Source organism: Sphaeramia orbicularis, chromosome 8 (assembly GCF_902148855.1).
Source record: "Sphaeramia orbicularis chromosome 8, fSphaOr1.1, whole genome shotgun sequence".
NCBI classification, from domain to species: Eukaryota; Metazoa; Chordata; class Actinopteri; order Kurtiformes; family Apogonidae; genus Sphaeramia; species Sphaeramia orbicularis.
The window spans coordinates 14,034,182-14,054,489 of record NC_043964.1 but is presented as its reverse complement, the minus strand read 5'-3'; the positions used below and the strand labels follow the sequence as shown (position 1 = coordinate 14,054,489).

At 39.9% G+C, this 20,308-nt stretch overlaps 2 protein-coding genes across 5 annotated transcripts in view; one reads left to right on the top strand and one right to left on the bottom strand.

Annotated features, from left to right (window-relative positions):
• The window catches only part of dock6 (dedicator of cytokinesis 6), a 42,807-nt gene that overhangs the window by 4,341 nt on the left and 18,158 nt on the right, over positions 1-20,308 (bottom strand). For 2 of the 3 annotated variants that reach the window (XM_030140669.1, XM_030140672.1), the window contains exons 12-45: positions 20,032-20,162; positions 19,466-19,559; positions 19,211-19,373; positions 15,865-15,982; positions 14,683-14,753; positions 14,444-14,582; positions 14,220-14,321; positions 14,024-14,110; positions 12,593-12,824; positions 12,130-12,294; positions 11,820-11,995; positions 10,820-10,906; positions 10,296-10,391; positions 10,036-10,176; positions 8,759-8,872; positions 7,929-8,099; positions 7,545-7,684; positions 7,214-7,383; positions 6,964-7,106; positions 6,467-6,649; positions 6,073-6,199; positions 5,907-5,991; positions 5,608-5,704; positions 5,375-5,509; positions 4,613-4,765; positions 4,301-4,459; positions 4,104-4,204; positions 2,506-2,698; positions 2,224-2,367; positions 1,951-2,082; positions 1,816-1,830; positions 1,347-1,472; positions 1,169-1,258; positions 350-586 (exon numbers count right to left, since the gene is read on the bottom strand). In XM_030140669.1, the coding sequence (XP_029996529.1) occupies positions 350-586; positions 1,169-1,258; positions 1,347-1,472; positions 1,816-1,830; positions 1,951-2,082; positions 2,224-2,367; positions 2,506-2,698; positions 4,104-4,204; positions 4,301-4,459; positions 4,613-4,765; positions 5,375-5,509; positions 5,608-5,704; positions 5,907-5,991; positions 6,073-6,199; positions 6,467-6,649; positions 6,964-7,106; positions 7,214-7,383; positions 7,545-7,684; positions 7,929-8,099; positions 8,759-8,872; positions 10,036-10,176; positions 10,296-10,391; positions 10,820-10,906; positions 11,820-11,995; positions 12,130-12,294; positions 12,593-12,824; positions 14,024-14,110; positions 14,220-14,321; positions 14,444-14,582; positions 14,683-14,753; positions 15,865-15,982; positions 19,211-19,373; positions 19,466-19,559; positions 20,032-20,162 (4,517 nt within the window). Of the gene's footprint in view, positions 1-349; positions 587-1,168; positions 1,259-1,346; positions 1,473-1,815; positions 1,831-1,950; positions 2,083-2,223; positions 2,368-2,505; positions 2,699-4,103; positions 4,205-4,300; positions 4,460-4,612; positions 4,766-5,374; positions 5,510-5,607; positions 5,705-5,906; positions 5,992-6,072; positions 6,200-6,466; positions 6,650-6,963; positions 7,107-7,213; positions 7,384-7,544; positions 7,685-7,928; positions 8,100-8,758; positions 8,873-10,035; positions 10,177-10,295; positions 10,392-10,819; positions 10,907-11,240; positions 11,343-11,819; positions 11,996-12,129; positions 12,295-12,592; positions 12,825-14,023; positions 14,111-14,219; positions 14,322-14,443; positions 14,583-14,682; positions 14,754-15,864; positions 15,983-19,210; positions 19,374-19,465; positions 19,560-20,031; positions 20,163-20,308 lie in introns of all 3 variants that reach the window. The other variant, XM_030140670.1, reaches the window with a different exon arrangement.
• Positions 17,131-18,948, top strand: angptl8 (angiopoietin like 8). Of its 2 annotated transcripts, XM_030140697.1 has the most exons (4): positions 17,131-17,628; positions 18,128-18,277; positions 18,416-18,526; positions 18,615-18,948. In XM_030140697.1, the coding sequence occupies exons 1-4, from the start codon at positions 17,323-17,325 to the stop codon at positions 18,633-18,635; spliced, it is 588 nt and encodes a 195-aa protein (XP_029996557.1). In that variant the 5' UTR covers positions 17,131-17,322; the 3' UTR covers positions 18,636-18,948. The 2 variants fall into 2 exon arrangements, with proteins under 2 accessions (XP_029996557.1, XP_029996556.1); XM_030140696.1 differs by having other exon boundaries at positions 18,416-18,644.

Below are 20,308 nucleotides of genomic sequence, written 5' to 3'. Positions count from 1 at the left end.
AATTACATTATGATATTTACCATTTGTAGCTCTGCTGCATCTTTGCAATGAAACACCTGAAATCATTGCATCTGAATATTTTGCCTGTATAGGGTAATTACATATGGCAAAAAAGCCAAAAACTGAAACTAATAAAAAAAATAAAATAAAACAAAAATTTTCAAAAAAAATATGCAACTGAAATGGAAACCAAAAATTTTAAACTAATGAACAATAACTTTTAATCCTTACATTACAGGAAAACGAAGATTCTTTTCTTTTGGATGATAATTTTATAAAACTCAGTCCTATCATGTTCTCCTTTTGCGTAAAACAAAAATCTACTGAAAAATACAAAGTGGACCCCCACCTCTTCCTTGTGGATAACGTTGATCCGTGTCTTAATGTAAGGGAAGGCGTGAGATGTGGTCAGGATGGTTTTGCGTTTGTACTGTTCGTGCAGATCGCCGTGAGCTCGACCATCCAGAGTGAAGGGCGTGCAGTACATGAAAGTACGCAGGTTGTAGTTCTTATCGAAGTAGGTGATTCTTTCTTTCAATTCGTAAGTGTCGAAGTAGGGCTCGACATAGGTGATCTGGAGGTAGGCCTGACACAAGCACACAGAGTTATCATTACAATTGTTCAGAGGAACCGGCATTTTTAAAAAAGCTAAGGCAAGAACAAATAAAAAAGTAGATGTATTTCCGTTAGAGGGGTTAATCTTTGGAATGGCCTGGAAGATCAATTAAAAGTCTAAAACGATTAAAACTTTTAAAAAGATGTACAAATTAACTATTATTCTAAAATATTGAGTTCAGGATTGACTAAAGGAAATACTTGTTTAAAAGAGTAGGATCAATAGTGTTAGATGAGATAAGGACATGATTTACCTGAATTAAAATTAAATATATATTCTCTTCTGTCGTATATTCAGCAATGATTACATTGAATTTTTTTTTTTTTTAATTCTCGACTGTTTCTTTTCTTGTGGAAACATTGTGTTAACTGTAAATACGGCTAGGCAAAATAAGTCTTAACTTCAGCCTAAACCCTTTCAGTCACATTGTATTTGGAACAATGGATATGTTGTTTTTGTTTGTTGTTTTAAGTAATTCATGACTGAATAAACTATTACTACTACTACTTTCCACAAAACCTGTGACTTTCACTGAGTCCGTCATTCCGTTACCTTGTTGGGATCCAGTTTGCTTTTGTCCACTGGGTTGGAGTCTTTGATAATCTCCACCACCTCATCCCCAAACCTCTCTGAGTAGAACTCCTGCATACCAAAGAGATTCATCTTTAGAAATGTGTCATTCATAAATCACTAATGACAGATTCATTAGTTTCACAACTGGTTAACGTGCCTCGAGTCTGTGGGAGATCTCAGCTAATTTGGTGATTGATGGCTCTTTGTAGACGAACTCTTGTTCATCCAGGTCTCCAAAGCGACAGCCATAGAAACCCACCCTGAAGTACGTCCCAAACATTCTCTGGACACTAAAAATGGAGTTATAAAAAAAGTGACAAGATTAAACTCTGTAGCGTTTGATGAGTTGTAATCAAACAGCTTCTTTTTTCTGACCTATGTTTAGTAGACACCGAACATTTGTTTTTAATCAGAGGAAAAGCTCCATTTTTTCCTGTCTTTGTTGTCACACTTAATGAGAGTGGGTCAGATAAATTACCTCAAAGTTTTGTGTCACTCACCATTTCAATGCCATTCACGAAAGAGGGCCAGAATTAGCAATAGGAAAGAAAAGAACATAGTTAGATACCAAATTAAAGGAACAGATGATGTAATTATATTCTTGACTTGACAAGTGAACTTGTTACCTCCCATCCTGAACTCTGAAAAGAAAAAAAAAAACAAAAAAAAAAAACAGAAGCACATAAGGAGAAAACCAGACTAAATCCAGCACAACAGCCCACTATAGTTATGGTCATTATAGGCTCAAACTGTCCACTCACTTGGTTGTAGACTTTATTGAAGGCATCTTGCAGTTTCCCATGGACAGTTGCCAGCTTTTTGAAGTCTCTGTTGGCTTCATGAATGGGCAGCAGAATCTTGTACACTTCATTTATGGCCTCGTACATGGCGGCCTGTGTTTACGGCAGAAAAGAAAACCAGCGCTTCAAATACCGACTGGTCCCGTAACAGCACTTCAGCCATGTAAATGCTGCAACACTGTGCTGCGTTAACATGCAGTCTGTCACCATGTGGTTGGAGAATATGAGTCGTACCATGTTGAAAGAGGCAGCTGCTTGCTCCAGGAGGCCAACCAGCCCAGACTCACTGAAGTATTTCCCAGCACAGATTCCCTCCTCCTCTGGAGACAGGACGTCATCGGATACTGCCGACTCCTCTAACACGTTGGACGAAATATTCTGTGGGGGAAAATAGAGGAGCCAGAACCAAAAAAAAAAAATCATTATGTATCCCAGTTTCAATAATTGCAGGCTTCAATGTTTTTGCTTCAGTTTTGGGATGTCTATCTATGCTGTTTGTTAGTAGAACGCACTGACCTGAAATGTAACACAACCAATGGGCAGATAGCGGCAGTCCTCCAACATATTGAGGTATTCTGCTACCAATGCAGCGCTGTGGACCAGACAGTGGGCGGCCTCAGCATGGTTACCTCTCTCAGAGTGTTTCCCTGCCATATTCTGAAGCCATGTCAAACGCAAGTCTGGAGAGTTTTGGTATCCTTTGGCAATCCTGTGATTAGCAATTACAGAATATCAGTTATATTAGCTGAGATTTGGGCTGTTATAGTTTGCCAAGAGTAAAACTAAAACTTGGAACTGCAATTGAAATGACAAGGAAACATAGAGCTGCGTGTTTTTTCCTCATAATTAGCATCGTTGTTGTTATACCACTTCTAAAGAAAAATGACCTAATTGAAGATAACACAGTAACAATCTAGTTTTCACAATGATGTGGGAGTCATTTGTTCCCTCTTTATACCTGAAAAACTAAAGCTAACACTAAGAGTAAATAAAAACTTAACTGAAACTAATGGATTCCTGAACACAAAAACAAAATTGGAACATCAATAAATATCAAATAATGAACTAAATAAAAAATCCACTACTAGTACTTTCAGCTGATTCCTTTAGGGTTCACCACAGTAAATCCTGTGCTTCCATCTGACCCTGCTTCCTGCATCTTCTTCTTTCACACCAACTGCATATCCTCCTTTTTTGGTCTCCATTCTCCTAACGATTCCACCAATATATTCAGTATCCCTGGCCAATTTCACTTAGTCCCCAAACCGTCCAACCTGACCTCTCCTTCTGATCCTGTCCATCCATGTCACTCCCAAAGATAGGCTCATTTCCAGCTCTGTCTCCTGTATTTTGGTCAGTACAGCCATCTTTAAACCGTACATCACTGGTCTCACTACCATCCTCTACACCTCTCCTTCATTTTTGCAGGTGCTATTGTCACACATCACTCCTGACACTTTTTAATCCAGCCACTATTTCCAGTTCCACTAGATCCTAGTTCTGGTTTCTATTACCTTGTTCTGGTTTCTGTTACCAGTCCCACGCCCAGATAAACAGAAGCCATTTTCAAGCCGACAGAGAACAGCGCCAGTGCCAGTTCCTTCACCTAATCTCGAACCGGCTGACGTGTTCGCACCGAAAATCAGACTGTTCGGGAACCAAAAATTTGGTTCCAGATGGGCACCAAGTAACACAGGGTTTTTCTAAGTGAACCGTGATGACATGAGTGGACGTCACCAGGCCGATCCGGGTCATGAGCAGAAAAATAAACAAACCAAGAAAACGTGAGTGTGGAAAATGGCCGAGAAACCGAGTTGTAATGTTCTGTGTTGCATTAAATAAAAACCGTCTTTTGAGAGTTCTGTGTCATCGTTAGTGCTGCTCGCACATTCACTTGCAGACATGTGGTTTTTCTCCTACAACCGATCCCATCATGCATTAAATCTACTACATGAATGGTAAGTGTCGAGGGACAAAACAGTAGCAGGGCTGGCTGGTCTGAAAACAGCTAGAGAGGAATGCATCAGGAAGAGTATTTAAAATAACCATGCAGATCATGAATTTAATAAAAAGTAATGAAACTCTGATAACTGTCTCTGTTTACATCTCCGTACCTGTACATCAGATCAATGAGCATCTCTGGATCTTGCTGATGCTCTTTCATCTTTACAGTGTCGGTAAGAATCATGTGCAGGTTGAACACCAGGTCTTGCACCTACAGTTTCAAAACAACCACACACAACCACACTATCTAGGTTACTCATCAACTGGTTACACGTGGAATTTCCAGACTGTGAGGACTGATACAGACTTGTTCAGGGAAAGGCGTGTCTCGCAGTTCCAGGTCCTCCTCAGCGTATGTCAGTATTGTCTTGAGTGAGTGACGAAGATGCTCCTCATTGAAATTCTGTGATGTTCCCACCAGTGACGACAGAGACATGGTGACCTGCATCTTCACTCGTGCAAAGTTCTGTTGTAAGAGAGAAAAAAAGGGCAGCGTGACCCACAGCATTAGGATAATATTTAATTTTGACATTCTGTGAATGTTCTGTAGATTTATTGATTTACAACTACGAGGAAATCAAGTAATATTTAACTGCAGTAAAAACACACTAATACGTACATTCCCAATTTCAAAGTTTTGCCTCATTAGCAGGTAAAGAGAGGCAGAGGCGTGACTTCTGACAGAACCCACACTACTGCTACAGTGACGCAGGAGACGCAGGCACAGGTCTGCACAAAGCTCCGTGTCCTCCTCAAACAGCATCTCTGGGAACTGTACACAAAAGCACACACTATTGAGTAACAGAATCCTAACACAAAGTCAAAAAAGTACTGTTGTTTGTTTGCTTAAATATATCAAATCCCCAAAGACTGGGCCACAACCCACAGGTGGATCACAGGAGATTTTATTAGAATCACAAAATAAATGTGCATGACACGCATTTAGAAAAACTGTAAACAAAAGCATACTCTTGATAGTAGTGAGTATTCATATTGTTTTGATAATTGTACTAACAAAGCTACACAAAGGCAAGCACACATTTTCATTTCTTGAAGAGAAGAAAAATTGCATGTATTTTGTCAAACCCACAAAATATTAAAATAAGTACTGGATATTGTTTTTTATTGCTTATAAGTAAATACATTAATTTGGTCTCCTTTAGAAGGTATTTGACAAGTGCATGTTTTCAATAACAGATGTTATGATTTATCATTTTTAAAAAGTGAGAACTTAAATAATCAGTGCCCTAAAAAGCAAAAAAATAAGTCAAAGCTACTCAAATGGCTACATATTACAGCAGTATTTATGTTATACTAATATTAGAATATTAAAGTCTACTAAAAAAACAAATATAAAGGAGATATTAAACCTTTAACATACCTTAAACACAAGGGCTCTCTGTGTAGTAAAGCAGTGCTGCAGGAAGAGGGCGCTCTGGTTCCCTGCCATGCTGTGCAGAAGCACTCTGAGCACCCCGCCCAGAACACTTTCCTTCAGCTCTGACGCCACCACAGTCTGATAGAGAAAAGAGACACAACAAGTAAGAACAAAAACAATAAGATGACTTAAGTCCAATTAAATTAAATGGACATACTGTCTGTGAACAGTTTTACCTTCACTATAATCTCAAGTGTATCCAGTACAATTAGAGATGCCTCAGTAGCTAAGTTTCCATCCACCACAGACTCCTGCTCCACCTCTGCTTTAGTCCTGTCAGGAAGTATTATTTTACCCTCATTAGTATCATATCACATTTAATTTACATGTCGAGGAAGTGTATTATATGAAGAGGAAATGTATGATATCATCGCATGTCCATGATAAGAATTTTAATCTACAAATTTTACCAGTAATGTGTGTGTTCTGTGCATCTATCAGATAAATACAGCTGCAGCCAATATAAAGAACATACTTATCTACTCTGTCTGTGTTCTGTCTCCAGTGTGTGACATTTTTTCTCCATCTCACATTCTCCTGGCTGCCATAGGGACTTCTCTCTGGAGGAGTAAACACATTAAGATTTCCATAAACAACTACTGGTGCACACACCCATTACTGTGCTCTCCTGTGCTACTTACCTCTGCAGCGGCGGACCATCTCCTGACGTGCTCCAATGGTGCCTAGTATGGCCTCCTCTAGCCGGGCTTTCATATCCTGAGACTTTTTAAACGTCAGACTGTTGATCCTCTCTAGAGCCTTTTTCCCCTACAACCAGTCCAGCACAGAAAAATACACTCAGTTTCACTATAAATCTACATAGAAGTTATAGAAAGCCAGGAACAACTATAAATCTATAAACTAGTGCTCTTTATTATATAGAGAGCACTAGTTTTACTTGAGGACATTTTCTGGGCTAGTCTACCCATGTCTCAGACACAGACAATAATGTTAACTGGAGTTCTGGATTAGATCCAACCCTTGAATCTCAGTGGTCCATGTTCTTATATCAGTTTCAGTGTCTGTGTACTGTACCTTGTATTCAAAGCAGGAGACACATAAATGCAACAGATCCAGGAGACGGTTGATTTGGAGGACAGACAAATCAGATACCCAGCGCTCCAGCAGAGCTGCATCTGCATTCTTCAGCACCCACAGGAAACACACCAGCAGAGTCCTGCTGCACTCGGCAGACAGGGAACTGGACTGTCGTCCAGCCTGAGGAACACATTCAATATCACTATGTAAATCTTTAAAACTATTTGGTGTATAACACAAAATGGCTGTTTACATATTAATGCAGTGAACACAGAGCCCCCTACAGGCTAAGAGGAGTAGCTTGACATATAAAACAACAAACCACAAAGAGAGAATGCAAATGCTTTTTGAATGAGTGTCTGTATGTTGTTACAGGAAGGCCAAAGAGCTTGCTGGTCTAGCTGAGAAAGCAGCCTCCCCCACAGAGGCAGATCTGTAACCTGTCAGTGTGTAGGGCCCGGGGGAACAGCCTGACCCCAGCCGCTATCACTCACCACTGTAGGCAGAGCAAATGGGTTGGCTTTAGCATGTGGCAAAGGGGAACCAGCAATTGCCATGGCAACAGACTGACTGATAGTGCTACTGCCGTCTGGGTCAGCGTCGTCAGTGTAGGCTGAAGCATGGCGAACCCGAGAGTCTACAAAGAAATAAGGAGAGCACTCTCAGGTGTAGTAACACTGAAATGAAATACACAAATCTTAGAGCTATACCAATAACAGCGGAATGCATGTATACTGTATTTACCAGCAAAGTCGTGGAGCTGATGCAGTGTTTCCATGACAATGGGTATGAGGGGCAAATAGAGCTGAGCAACATGTGCTCTGACTTGAGGGTCACTATAGCGAGGGTCTGCATCATGGCTACACAGTAGGGAATGGACAGCACTAATGGCTTTTTTATGAAGGAAGAAAACCCTGTGGGCAAAACAGAAAAAGAGGATTCAGTCCATTTGGTATGTTTCTGAGTTTACTTGATGTCACACTGTGCTTCATTTATAAAATTCAAACTCAGATGATCCATGTGAGAGAGAAACATAAATTCAACTTGATTTTTGATGCAAATAAGAAAAGCCCACCCTTCTCCATCAGGATCAAGGATGAGAGAGAGCTCAGTAAGCAGCAGGCCGGACAGGAAGTGCTGGTGGCGAAAAGGGACGGACAGCTCAAACATGGTGGCCACACCCTGATCTTGTGCCACGCTGGAAAATGCTGAACTCTGTTGATACAAAAGCAAATAAAAAGAGAGGATGATGATGAGAAATCAGACGATGACAAAAACAGACTATACAACTATTTCATGTTAGTTTCTAGAATCATTAAAAATATCAGAAGAAACATGCAAAACAACATAACTGCTTTTCAATGACATCCTCCACTTGTCAGCCAGAAATAGAAAATCAAATTTTTCAGTGTCATCATACCTGAAAGGGGATTAATAACCATGATTAAATTGCATGTACCTGTGAAGTGGTGGAGGATGTGGAGGGGGAGGGGGACGCTGGAGGGCTGAGAGTGGAGCAGGGCAGGTTAAGGATGACGTAGTGTTCATGACTGCAGACAATACGGGTGAAATCCATCCTCAGGGCATTCAGAGAGCTGGGGTTCTGTGTGGTGTGAAGCTTGTTGGCAATCTGTTAATAGAAACAAATGTGTCAAAGACAGGGAGAGACAGACATGTGATATGAGAGGGAACCATATTATTTAACCCATAAAGACCCAAACATCTACTGTCGACCAAAAGCATCTACTGAACTAAACTGTTTAATATCTGCTGATCCACTAACCCTATTAATACATGTAAATAATTGGTGTAAATGCAGTTTGTCATCTTTTCATGGTCATCAGATATGACCCATCTGGATGTTCAGAGGCTCCGTAGTTACCATGGAAATGCTGTCATCTTCTATAACATTGATTCACCAATAAAACCCATGGAGTTTGATAAATGACAGTGGATGGACACACTTGTTTATACATTCAGTTATTGATACTGTTGCTGAAAAAGTCACTTCTTCATCACTTTTCTTTGTCTCTGATAAAATAACCCTCAACTTTAATCTGAGCTGTTATGAAAATCTACATGATCAGTGAATTAAATATACGAAAATACATGAATTACACTGAAAAAACGCAAAATAGAGTAATATTGCAATAAATGGTGATAAATCACTTAAGAAAGGTTAAATAGAAAGAAAAATTATTTTGGGAACGGACACAAAATTAGTACTGGGTCTTTATGGGTTAAACCGTCTGAAATCATAGGAAGGAAGAGGATGGGAAAAACAGGCACCTGTTTGTAGTACGTGCGGATGAGGTTGAAGACAAAGCCGCGGTCCATGAGAGACAGCAGGTCATTCAGGAAGAAGGCGAGACTGCTGTTTAACCTCTCCACAAGTTCCACATCCTGAGAGCGATAGAGGAAGAAATTCATAGAGAGAAAGAAGGTGGATGTTATTGTGTCGTAGATGCAAGACAAGATACGACAAAAAAACTGAAAACATAAACATCACAGTTTTTTTCTGAACTATTCTAATTTGTCATCACTTTGAGGATGAACACACCTTAGGTTATTTCCTTCTTAACTCTTTAAGTGCCAGACAGTTAAGGGGTTAATAAGCCTTAAAAGTGCCACAGAATTTGGCCGTTTTTCAGTATTTCGCGTCGTTTTTATAATATTTGAAGAATCCTGCAGGAAACCGCTCGGTAACATCCGACCGATTGCTAATTAGATTCAAAACGCACCGGACGCAGCCGATTCATTATTGATCGTAATTTGCATAATTCATAATAATAATAATTATTATTATTATAATAACAATAATAATAATCTTTATTTCTATAGCACTTTTCATACATTAAAAACTGTAGCACAAAGTGCTTTACATATCAGTTTAAAAATCAGTACCGCCCCCCACCCACACCCACCCACTCACCCGCGCACACACACACACAAACACACACACACACACATATACATGCAAACCCACAAGCTCACACATACTTAAGAAGACTGACTGAGCACGGGTAGACCAGAACAAAAATGTACAAGTAAAAGTAAAACATCAATTTAGGAGGCGCTGTCTCAGGGAGCCATCCGCACCAGGAGGCAGTCGCCGACCCTGGCGACCAGGCACCAGCAACACAGCCCCGCATCCCAACTAGTGGGAGAGGGCCAACTGGGACCCCCACCCACCAGAAAGGAGCGGACCCCAGTGAGAGAAGGCGCCACAGCCCCAGGAGTCCACAGCCGCCCCTCGGCATGGAGGGCTCCCTCTGATGAAACACCGGAGAATAAGAAACATTAAAAAGATATAAAAATATTATTCGGTCGCGTGACCTCAAATTCCCGTCTGCTTGGTCTCAAAAGGGGGACACAGAAAGAACGTCATCGAAATGTGAGAAAGAAATGGAGGTGGATGGTTTGTTTGTACACAAATATGGCGTGTTCTCCAAAGCCGATCTGATCGGCCCGTGGCACTTTACAGGTCGTTTTCGTAAAGCCGATTTAATCGGCCCATGGCACTGAAAGTGTTAAAAGCTTGTGGTTTAAGTTAATGCACTCAGTACCTTGTGGTATCGACTCGCAATGTCTGCACTGATGGCACACACAAGTGCAGCAATGTCATCCACAAAGCGATCTGGGAAACGCTGACGCCTGGGAGCATCCAACTTTGAGGTCAGGAACAAGTGATGGGCCATGCTCTTGGTCTAAATGACAGGAAAAATTTCACTGGCGTTTTTATAGTTGAATGCAGTAAGGAACATTATGCTCTTTGGATTTATTGAATGTGATGTAATACACTGCAAATTTCCAAACTTATACTGACCATAAGCTGGAAGAAAAACCAGGCTTGCTGCAGCGCTGCTTCCCTCACTGTGCTGGTGCTGACCACCCACTGTAATGCCAACTCTTCATGCAGAAGCTAGATGTGGACCAACAGGGAAAAGGTTTAAGCACACACGGGGAAACAATTTCAAACACTAGATGACCTATTAAGATTAAAGTGTTGTGTTTGGCATGGGATGTGAACTGTAACTCTGGTGTTTTAAGACAAAAGTGCAACTGGTTGATAGTTATTCAGTCACTAATTCTACTAAAAATGTAAATTAAAAATGGGTTTAAATAAATAACTGAGTTAAAGTGTCATGTAATTGCAAAAAACACAAATCTAACATATTACTCAGTACCTGTGTCACAAAGACCTGAAACCTTCACACAAAGTCAAACAGACTCTTTAATAAACAGAAAAGAAACAAATGTTCACACCAACTTCCAGATGACACAACTGTTAAAATGTAATGATTGATGAATGTTAGTGATACTCTTTCTCATAGTAAATGTCAGTTTTACCTTCTTGGCAATCTGCCTTGTAGGAACTGAAAACAAGGCCACGCTGTCCAGAAAGGCAGACATGCGATTGCAGCTGCGGTCGTTTGCCTGACATGGAGTGATGGTGAGGTGAACATGGAGATGAGGACAAAGTGGTGTGAAAATGGATGAATGGAAATAAATGAGTGGCCAGAGAATGCTCTGTGAACCCTGATGAAAGTAGCCCCAGGCAGAGATTATGTCCAGGAAACATAAGAGATATGGCCCGTGAAGAAGTGATGACACATATGGACAAGGTGTAGCCACAGATTAAAAAAAAAGGTGTGACAGGTAGGGCGGAATGAGAGGCTGGCAGACAGACAGAGGCAGACGCAGAAACACTGACTCGAGGTGATTAGAGACAGTTCAGGATGGAGGTGATGAAGGAAGAGGGATTTGGCACCTGCTTGAGATCACAGCTGGAGTTGGGGTTCCGGCGTAGCACAGATCTGGAGCCCCCAGGGGCATAAGCAGAGTTTACCCAGGAGTGGGAGCGGTCAATACCCTGCCACAAGCCACCAGAGACGCACACAAACACACACACACAAACACACATTGTGCGGCAAGAGGCATTGGGAGGGTAATTACTATAAAGGAGATTTAAAGGAGTAAATTTGGAGAAAAAAAGGGATGTGTAGAATAGTGAAGCTAGAACTAGAAACAAAAGCAGGTGAGGGGACAACACAGGAGGGCTTTTGCATATCTGACATAAGCAGCATCATTGAGCATTACAGTTGTCAATCAATCTCATACAACGGCGTAGTATTTGGATTACAAAATAAATGACACTGGATAAACAAATATGGGGAATAATTCAAAGGGAAAATTTAAAAAAAAAAAGAACCCATTTTTATATCTAGTGAGACAAGCACATAGTAAGTAGGACACATGAACATCCATTATTAATGTAATATTGTTCATAACACTCATAATAAAACACATTATTCAAAGAGGTCACAATATAATTTAGAGGTACACTCACCTTACTCCCTATTATCCTTTGCACTTCTTCATCAGGAGACACTGGAGTGCTAGCTAAGTCAGGGTTAGAGTTACTGATACTCTTGGAACGAGACAGGTGCAGGCTGCTTGGGCGAGCAGTTGCTCTTGATAAAGTGGCGTACTGCATTGGCATTTCATAGGACTGGTTGCCTGCTGTTGATGGAGATAATGGTAACAGTGATGTTATGTGTGAAACAGTTAAAAAAAGCATTGATTAAATAACTGCTGAAGTGTGATGTAGGCCACTCAATCCTCAGACACTGGTTTTATACTTAAGACTGGTGACTCACCTCCGGGGGGCATTGTGGGTTCGGCTGTGGGCAGGCGGAAGCAGTAGTGAATGTAGGATGCCAGCAGGTTGTTGCGGCCGTGCTGGTCCTGGTTCCCCTCCAGGTTTTTGTGTATCTGGTTAACCAGCAAAGCCATCGCTTCAAAAGCAGCTCGGCCGAGGTTCACTGTTGATGTATAAAAGGTGAGAGCAAAACTAAATAATATGGCTGCACAATAAAGTAAATTTTTTTGTTATTTGTAGTAGTGTAATGCTTGGTGCTACCAAATCACCAACACATTTTTTTCTGTGTATTTAATAAAAGGTCTAACATGAGCATCAACTTTACTCAAAAAAGTCTGAATCCATCATCACATTATGTACTCAAATGATCAAAGACCTTCACCCTTGTTCACAAAAGTGCTCTTCAAATCTCCAAATTGATGATAATTGATGCAAAATAGCTCATCTTCGCACTCACATACCTATTTGGCCTGCAATCACCGGGGGATAGACAATGAGCTGAATGAGTTTGTTGAGCAGCTGGTGCAAGAACCGGACACAGATATCGAGCAGGGCTCCCCTCAGCGCAGCCATGCTGGCCTTGAGCTCCCCCTCCATATTTGCCTCCGTAATGATGACATCCTTCAGGCGGAAGGGGAAGGAGTACTCCTCCAGGACATACACTAGAGTGAAGAACTTATCCAGGTGCGGGTCCTAAAGGTACAACCGTCATAATCACTTAGAAGTTTTACAATGTTAGCATTTATGTTTTAAATGTTTTTAAGGACTATGGTTCCCATACATGGGGTCAGAATGCTGTCAAAGAAGGTAATAATAAAAGAAACATTTAGCCATGTAAAATAAAGAGGAGAGGCCTCAGTCACAGATGATGTAACAAAAACAAAAATTATGTAACTAATGTAAAGAAAATTAAACCATTGTACCAGAAAAACAAATATAAAAGACATTAGATGCCGACAACATAAAGCATAAACTTTTCAGAGAGATTTCAGTGAGTGTGGGTGATGATGTGCTGTTGATATAACTTATAAGTAACATTTGATGTTATATCTTTTTTGATGCTGAGACATTACAGAAAAGTGCATTTAAGCAAACTGAAAATGTCGACAGTATGACAATTCATGACGTTATTTTGTAAATTTGGGTTAGAATATTAAACATGACAGATTTACATGAACACACTCATATGTGGATATATGTGCACTAGCGCGTTCACCCCCACAGATATTTTTTGTGTATTTATGCATGCTGTACCGCATTAGTCCAGCAGTCACCACCAAAGCGTTCACGTGATTCTGGGCACCGCAACGTGGTTGTACGGCTACTGTATTTCAAAATTACTAATATCTCCCAAAATATTGGTCCTATCAACTTGGTGTTTTTGCTAGTCCCTTCCTTGACCAAAAATACATAAGTATGCCAAACTGCAGCAATTAGCTCTTTCTGTATTTTGTGTGATGCCTGAGACACACTCATGCACACACACAAACAGAGTTAACTTCCCTTTTACAATATAAAAATGTGTCATATCGTCTCATATGTAGACCATCAGTAATAAATAGGAGGATATACTAGTTAAAGTGCCAATTTCAAAAAGAAAATTATGTTCATTTGCATTCAGATGAAAACTCAAAATCTGTTTCCATCAACATACTTTTTTTTAAGTAATGCATTAGACACAGTTGATGGAAAGGCAAAACCAACAGAATGGTGCCAATAGTGCCAATGGTGGTAAGATTTTTTTCTCCTCTTTCTTGCTATAAGTAAGATTCAAATTCCCCTGATCATTAAATAAAATCATAGCTAATGATGATGTTGGTGCTTAGAATGAGAAGGAAGGCAAAAACACAAAGACAGACACAAGGAATTGTATGAAAAACCTGTGTGTGTACCTGAGTGTGAACTGAGGAGGCCGCTGTCACCTCGACGTTGAACACTCCTTTGTGATTATCCACCCACTTCATGCCTGGGAGCTGAACCTGCCAAAGAATGACATTCACTTCATTTAAAGCTCAGCTGTACCACAAAGAGGTAGGTGAAAAGAAGGCTGGAAAACTGATATTCACACTTGTCTGTGAATACACTTACATCAGGGGTGAGTACAGAATAGCTAGGTGGAGGCTTTTCAACTGAGACAGGCAGACTGAAGGAGCCGGTGCGTAGTCGGCCGTGCTGCATCAGAGGGATCCACTGCAGGCAGAAAGAGAGACACGCGATCTCTTACCGATGGCAAGACAACAGAAGCGGCTCTCAGACAGACAGGTGTGTGGGTGGACTTTTTAGATCTGGGCCAGCTGAAGGAGGCTACTCACTGTGTAGCCCACAGGGGTCTCCAGAGGAGTGTTCTGTTTGGGCTGGCAGCTGATGTGGTAGAAGGTGAACAGAAGATGGTGGTTGTCTGTCAGGTTGGCAGGGATCTTCATCTTCATCTCCTCATAGAATTCGGGAGACCTTGAGGCAAGAGTTAAACATGAATGGTTGAGAAAAACACTCTGACTAAGGAAAGGCTGGATAGAGTCCAGCAAGGAGTCAACAGGTGGCTCTGACTTACTTGTTATGGTAGATGACAGGAGTGTACGCCTCTTTCATGAACTCAGCACAACTAGACTTGCCAAAAATGACCTGGTGAAGTGAAAAGTGGAGATTAGTTTTTTCACAACTAAATCTCTGTGATCACTATAATCTAGTCAATACAAAACAGCAGTAATTCTGAAATGTAAATTTTTTTATACAGCATTTTGTCCAGGATTATATATAGCCATATTTCTTAAATCTTCATATAGCGGAGGATTTTCTAAATGATATTCACCAGAACCGTTTTTTTGTTTTTTTAACTCTCATCCACTCATTTTCAACTGCAACACAAAGTCAAGGCCAAAAGCTTTGACATTAACAAAAATGTTGCTCTTTTGAGATTTTATTCATATATCTATAGTACACATTGAAGAACAATTATAAGCATTTTATATCTTTCCAAAACATTTACTCACAAACAAATCTCATTTATGCAAAGAGTTAATTTGTGTCACGGCCAAAACCTTTGGAGATGACTCTTATGTATAAGTTTTGGCAAAATAAAAACTGCGCTAAGCAGGATTTCCTCTGCATCCATTCAGCCGTGCTGTACTACTGCATCAAGAAAATTAAAATTGCAGACATATGTTATGAACACTGTACTTTAGTTTTAGTGTATCTACAACTAAACTAAGTGTAACTACGATGCTTTGGGAATATATTAACATATATAAATATAGTGTAATCTCAACTTCGAACATAAGTGAGATGTAAAAAGCAATTGCTATGAGATAAAACACCACATCTGTATTAAAAATACAGAGAAAACACTGCATTACTGTACATAGTATATTGGACTGTGCAACTGTAATTCCCTTTACTTTAACCACAACCTCTGTTCTCAGTAAAAACCCACATTTTGGGTCTAGAGAGCTGAGCGTTTAATTGGGTTAGAGTTTGGGTACTACTTAAAAGTACCAACTTAAAGGTATTCCATATTCAACAAATGAAATAAATAAGTGTTACTACATAAAATATTTCCTGTAGCTCAGAGTGTAACGAAACTAACCTTTATCCGACTCTGACACATGAAGTAAGCTGCTTTGAAGAACTTCACTCTTCAAAGAGACATCATATAGTGTTTCACTGCCTCAAGCTCCTCTATGTGACTGGAACTAAACACTGCATTTACGTGACCTGATAATCAACTGTGACTCACTGGCAAAGCTTGACTGAGGTCCTCCCCTGCCATGAACTGAACCTTCACAGCAATGTTTCTGACAGACCCCTGGCGACTGCTGAAGTTCAGACTTTGCGGGTAAACATAAAGCAGATTCCTGGGAGACAAATGATGCAAGGCACAGTGCGGAAGAGAAAAAAAGAGGACAGGGTCAGAAAAAAAACTTCTAAGACATTAAAAAGGTTTTAACATGTTATTTGAACTGTCAGACACTGGTTTATGAAGCGACTGTTTATCAGTATTACATAACACTGTTTGATTGTTAAGACATACTCAAGAACCAACTGAACCTATAATACACACGGCCAAAAAAAAAAGCCTCTCATGTCTCTAATGTCAAAAAGATTGGACAATGCCAGGATTGATCAGGATTCAGGCTTGTGACAGAATGGTTCAGGGAGAATGAGACATCATTTTCACACATGGATTAACCTCCATAAAATCCAGAGTCTAATTTAGGATGTGATGAAGACTCGATGCAGCAGTCTGATTCTTCATCATCAATAATCAATAATTAATGCAACTATGAATGGAAAAAATATTATGAACCTTATTGTGACAGTACATAAGCATTAAGTGGCAAAAACAACGTCACAGTGAATGTCTCCTCTAATCAAAACCAAAGGTGGTGTAGTCAAATATTGCATGTGCGACTTTTTTTTTGGCCGGGCAGTGTATTTGTTAAAAAACCTCATGTGGAACACTGGATTTGGCTTGTTAGGTTGTGAAAACTTGCCAATAATATCACAATATCATCTGCAAGGAAGGAAAACAAATTTAAAACCATATGCAAACAGAAAATTGTAATTATTGTAAACTGATCATGTGCTTTTGTGTGTGGATAAGGAGGGACTGTGACCCAGCAGTGAAGTCGCCTTATCCAAGTCAAACACCAGAGGTAACTGTAGTTTATATTTTCAAACAGCTGATTTCATGCACTAATCAAAAAACAGCTGACCAGCATGTGATCACATAGGTTTAAAACACTAAGTCACATGTGTCACACAATTTGTACAATATAATACTACTACTAATCATGTGATGAGTGTAGCAAACAGAGGAGTGACACAAAATTGTTACACATGCTGGATGCATGTTTGTGACCTAAATGACAGAATTAGAATTGCAGGGGTTAAACTTCAAGGTAAGGTCACTGAGACGAAGACCTGTGATCACAGCTGGGCTAATGTTTTACTACAGCCATGCGTGCACACATCCGATATAAGATGCACCACTGACACTCCAGATTCATCATTTTCTACTGAGTTGTGAGAGACCAAAACGCGTTTTTACAGACGTCCTGCATCATTTGTGAATTTTTTCTTTGACAGACTCTTCTAAACTAGACAGATTGCAGGAGATCACCAAGTTTTGGACAACTGAAGCAAAAAGAAGACCAAACAAAAACTGCATTTTTCAAAAACTGACACTATCAGCATGATCTGGGGCCTGTGTCTGCTTTGTGTTGCTGGGGGTATCAGGACAGTCTATGCAAGTCCAGTCAGGACCAACGGGAAAACAGAAGACAAGGCTGCACCACAAGAAGAAGTCAATGTGCTTATGTTTGGTGTGATACAGTTCAGTGAATCTCTGAGTTACGCTTACGAAACCACTGAAGCAAAGTTAGCTAAAATCACCCAGACTCTGAGGAGCCATGAAGGCATTCTCCAGCAGCTGGGGAAGCAGACTGAGCAGGCTGCAGAGGTGGAGAAACAGATCAAAGAGGTGATACACTTGCTACAGGTAAGAAAACACAAACAGCAGACTGGGTTCTGGGTTCTGTTGAATGCTTCTCTTGTTACAAGAGAGAGCCAACAGCAGATATAAAGAAAGACAAAACATACAGGAACAGGGGAAAGATATGGGCAGCATTCTGAGAGATCACAATGCTGTGTTTATGTCCTCTGAAAGGGAAAAATAGTGGGCATATCAAAGCTCTACAAAAATGTAATATAGCCTAAAGTATCTTTCAACCCTATGGAGATTACTACTTAAACACAAACCCTTGCAGTATATTCTTTTTTTGTCAAATTAAAAATGATTTGGTATATGACAATACTATCACGCTTTTTTTTTTTTTTTCTGATGCATGTGGATAAAGCATTTTTATCCTGAAACATTTGAGATAAAAGAATGAGACAGTCATAGAGGTGTATCTTTGATTTTGTGGCAGGCAGCTGCCAGCTGCACTGGGATCAATGGTGGGGGAAGAGGCTCATGTAGGCAGATGCTCTTTTGACAGGACCAGATGGCCAAGCAACAGGCTCATACCAAGATGACTAAAGACTGGCTGGCCAGCATGGAACAGGAAGAGGTGGAGCTGGGGACAAAAGTGAGGAGGTTGGAGATGTATCTCAACAACTTCTTCCCTACCAGCATCAAAGAGTTGCAGGTAACAGGAAGTAGAAATATTCCCTGAAGTTACAAAGAGAAAAAAGAGGCAGCCTTAAAGTGAAGGCAGTTTCATATATTTGGATGCTAAGCACTGACTTATCAACTGACAGTGAAGTTGATTTATCTTTACTTTTAGGAGAGAGCACAGGAGCACTCCAGCATCCTGAAGGGTTTACAGCATTTAACTCAGTTCCAAAAAGAGAACATTGAGACTCAGAACAAGCAGCTCTTAAAACTGCAGAAGATGGTAAGCCACTTTTTCAAAATATGTGGATGGTGTATTGTCAAATGCAATGTTTTTGTTTCAAATTAACTTTATGAACTGTTCCGTTCAGAGTGAAGCTCTATCACAGTAAGTTCAAGACTTGCAGTCTGCAAAAATAAGACAAGTTCATCAAGATCTTCGACTCACTCCACTCCCTGCCATCCCAGTATGAGATGTATGTCGAATTTCCACATGCTGTGCAGCCAAAATGGAATATTTGGTTTGTACCGTTTTCATTGGTTGTCATTACTGCAGCTCAACATTATTCTGTCTTTTTTCAAATACTTTGTAAACATTGTTTTCTCCTTGTGATATACTACTAATATAGTAATAGTACTCATGTTATCAATTTATTTAAGATTTTCAGTCATCATCAAACTACTGTAAACAAAATTAGTATATTATGCTGCTTGTAAATATGTATATCAAACAAACCTTTGTGAATTCCTTTAAAATAAAACCCTATTTTGTATGTATTTTCTTGAACAATCAAAGAATAAATTTATTTGAAGTTGAGTCTTTTTTTTATGACAATGCTAAATTGTGACAGGTAAAAGAAAAAAAAAAAAATCAATATCCAAACAAACAGCGAGCCATGTATGCAGTACAGGGATCAATGTTTGTAGGTCACTTTAAACTTTGTGAGTGTGACTTGTGAGTACTCACCTGTAGGTGGTGTGGGGTGTGTACACATCACGAGCAGGGAACTCTAGCACCTCTTTGGTAGGGCGAACACGCAGGTCAGGGTAAGGCTTTACATGCAGCAGCTCAGGTGATAGACAGTAATGAGGTGAGTCAGGGGCTGGTGAGATGTCAATCTTTAGCTGGGCTGAGAAAGGAATAAGTATTTACAAAAAAATTGAGAATAACAAATCAGTCATAAACCCTCAGCTCAGACAATATAAAAGCTTATCCTGTTACCTGTGACAGGTCTAAGCCTCCTCAGAACAGACGATGGTCTGCGCATGTCAGCCAGAAACTTGTAGAGGTCCTCATCACTCAGTCTGTCCCCTTCCTTTAACATAAACACAGCAGCAGCACAGTTGGTACCCGGGTCACAATTACCATATTGTAGATGGTTTCACTACTGAAAAAACATTCAGTGTAAAGGCGTTTGTACACAATCTACAAACTATAATGATCATTTGAAATGTGAAATATTAAAAAAATACCTAAAAACATGCTCAGAGAATTCTTTATTTTACTATAATCTCTGTTGTGATCAGTCAAATATATTATCATATATATTTTACGGTGGCACATGTCCAGCTGTTTTTCCTAACTTTATTTCTACCTGTAGTGTAAATATTCAAATCTATTCTGAATTACAAGAATGAGTCATCATTTTTAATGTTGTAGTGACAAGATTCTGCTTCATCAGTAAAATAATGAGTAATTTGGCTCTAATTTACCACACGTCAAAGTCAAGATAATTATAATGACTACAGGACAACAAAACACTCCAGAGACACAAAACAGAACTGAACCTGTTTGAAAAAGTTTGTGACAGTCAATGTTGCTGGACGGAAAGTGGCAAAGTTACACATGTCTTCCCCAATGCTCATCCGCTCAAAGCCTTTCTTCTTTCTCTCATTCCATGTCCCATGGCCTTTTCGCTCTGGCAGAAACATAAGTCATATTATATTATATACATACAGATTAGGTATGTGGGTTGCATATATGAGACCAGACTTCATGTATAGGTCTTGCTGTCTGACTTGTTTGCACACACAGCATTTAATGTGTACTGTAAACGCTGTGTGC

Bases quoted from the DNA above. Each gene is read 5' to 3' on its own strand.
- angptl8 (XM_030140696.1), top strand. From the start codon at position 17,323: ATGATCTGGGGCCTGTGTCTGCTTTGTGTTGCTGGGGGTATCAGGACA. The intron at 17,629-18,127 runs GTAAGAAAACAC...CTCTTTTGACAG, and splicing joins AGGTGATACACTTGCTACAG to GACCAGATGGCCAAGCAACA. The intron at 18,278-18,415 runs GTAACAGGAAGT...CTTTACTTTTAG, and splicing joins CCAGCATCAAAGAGTTGCAG to GAGAGAGCACAGGAGCACTC.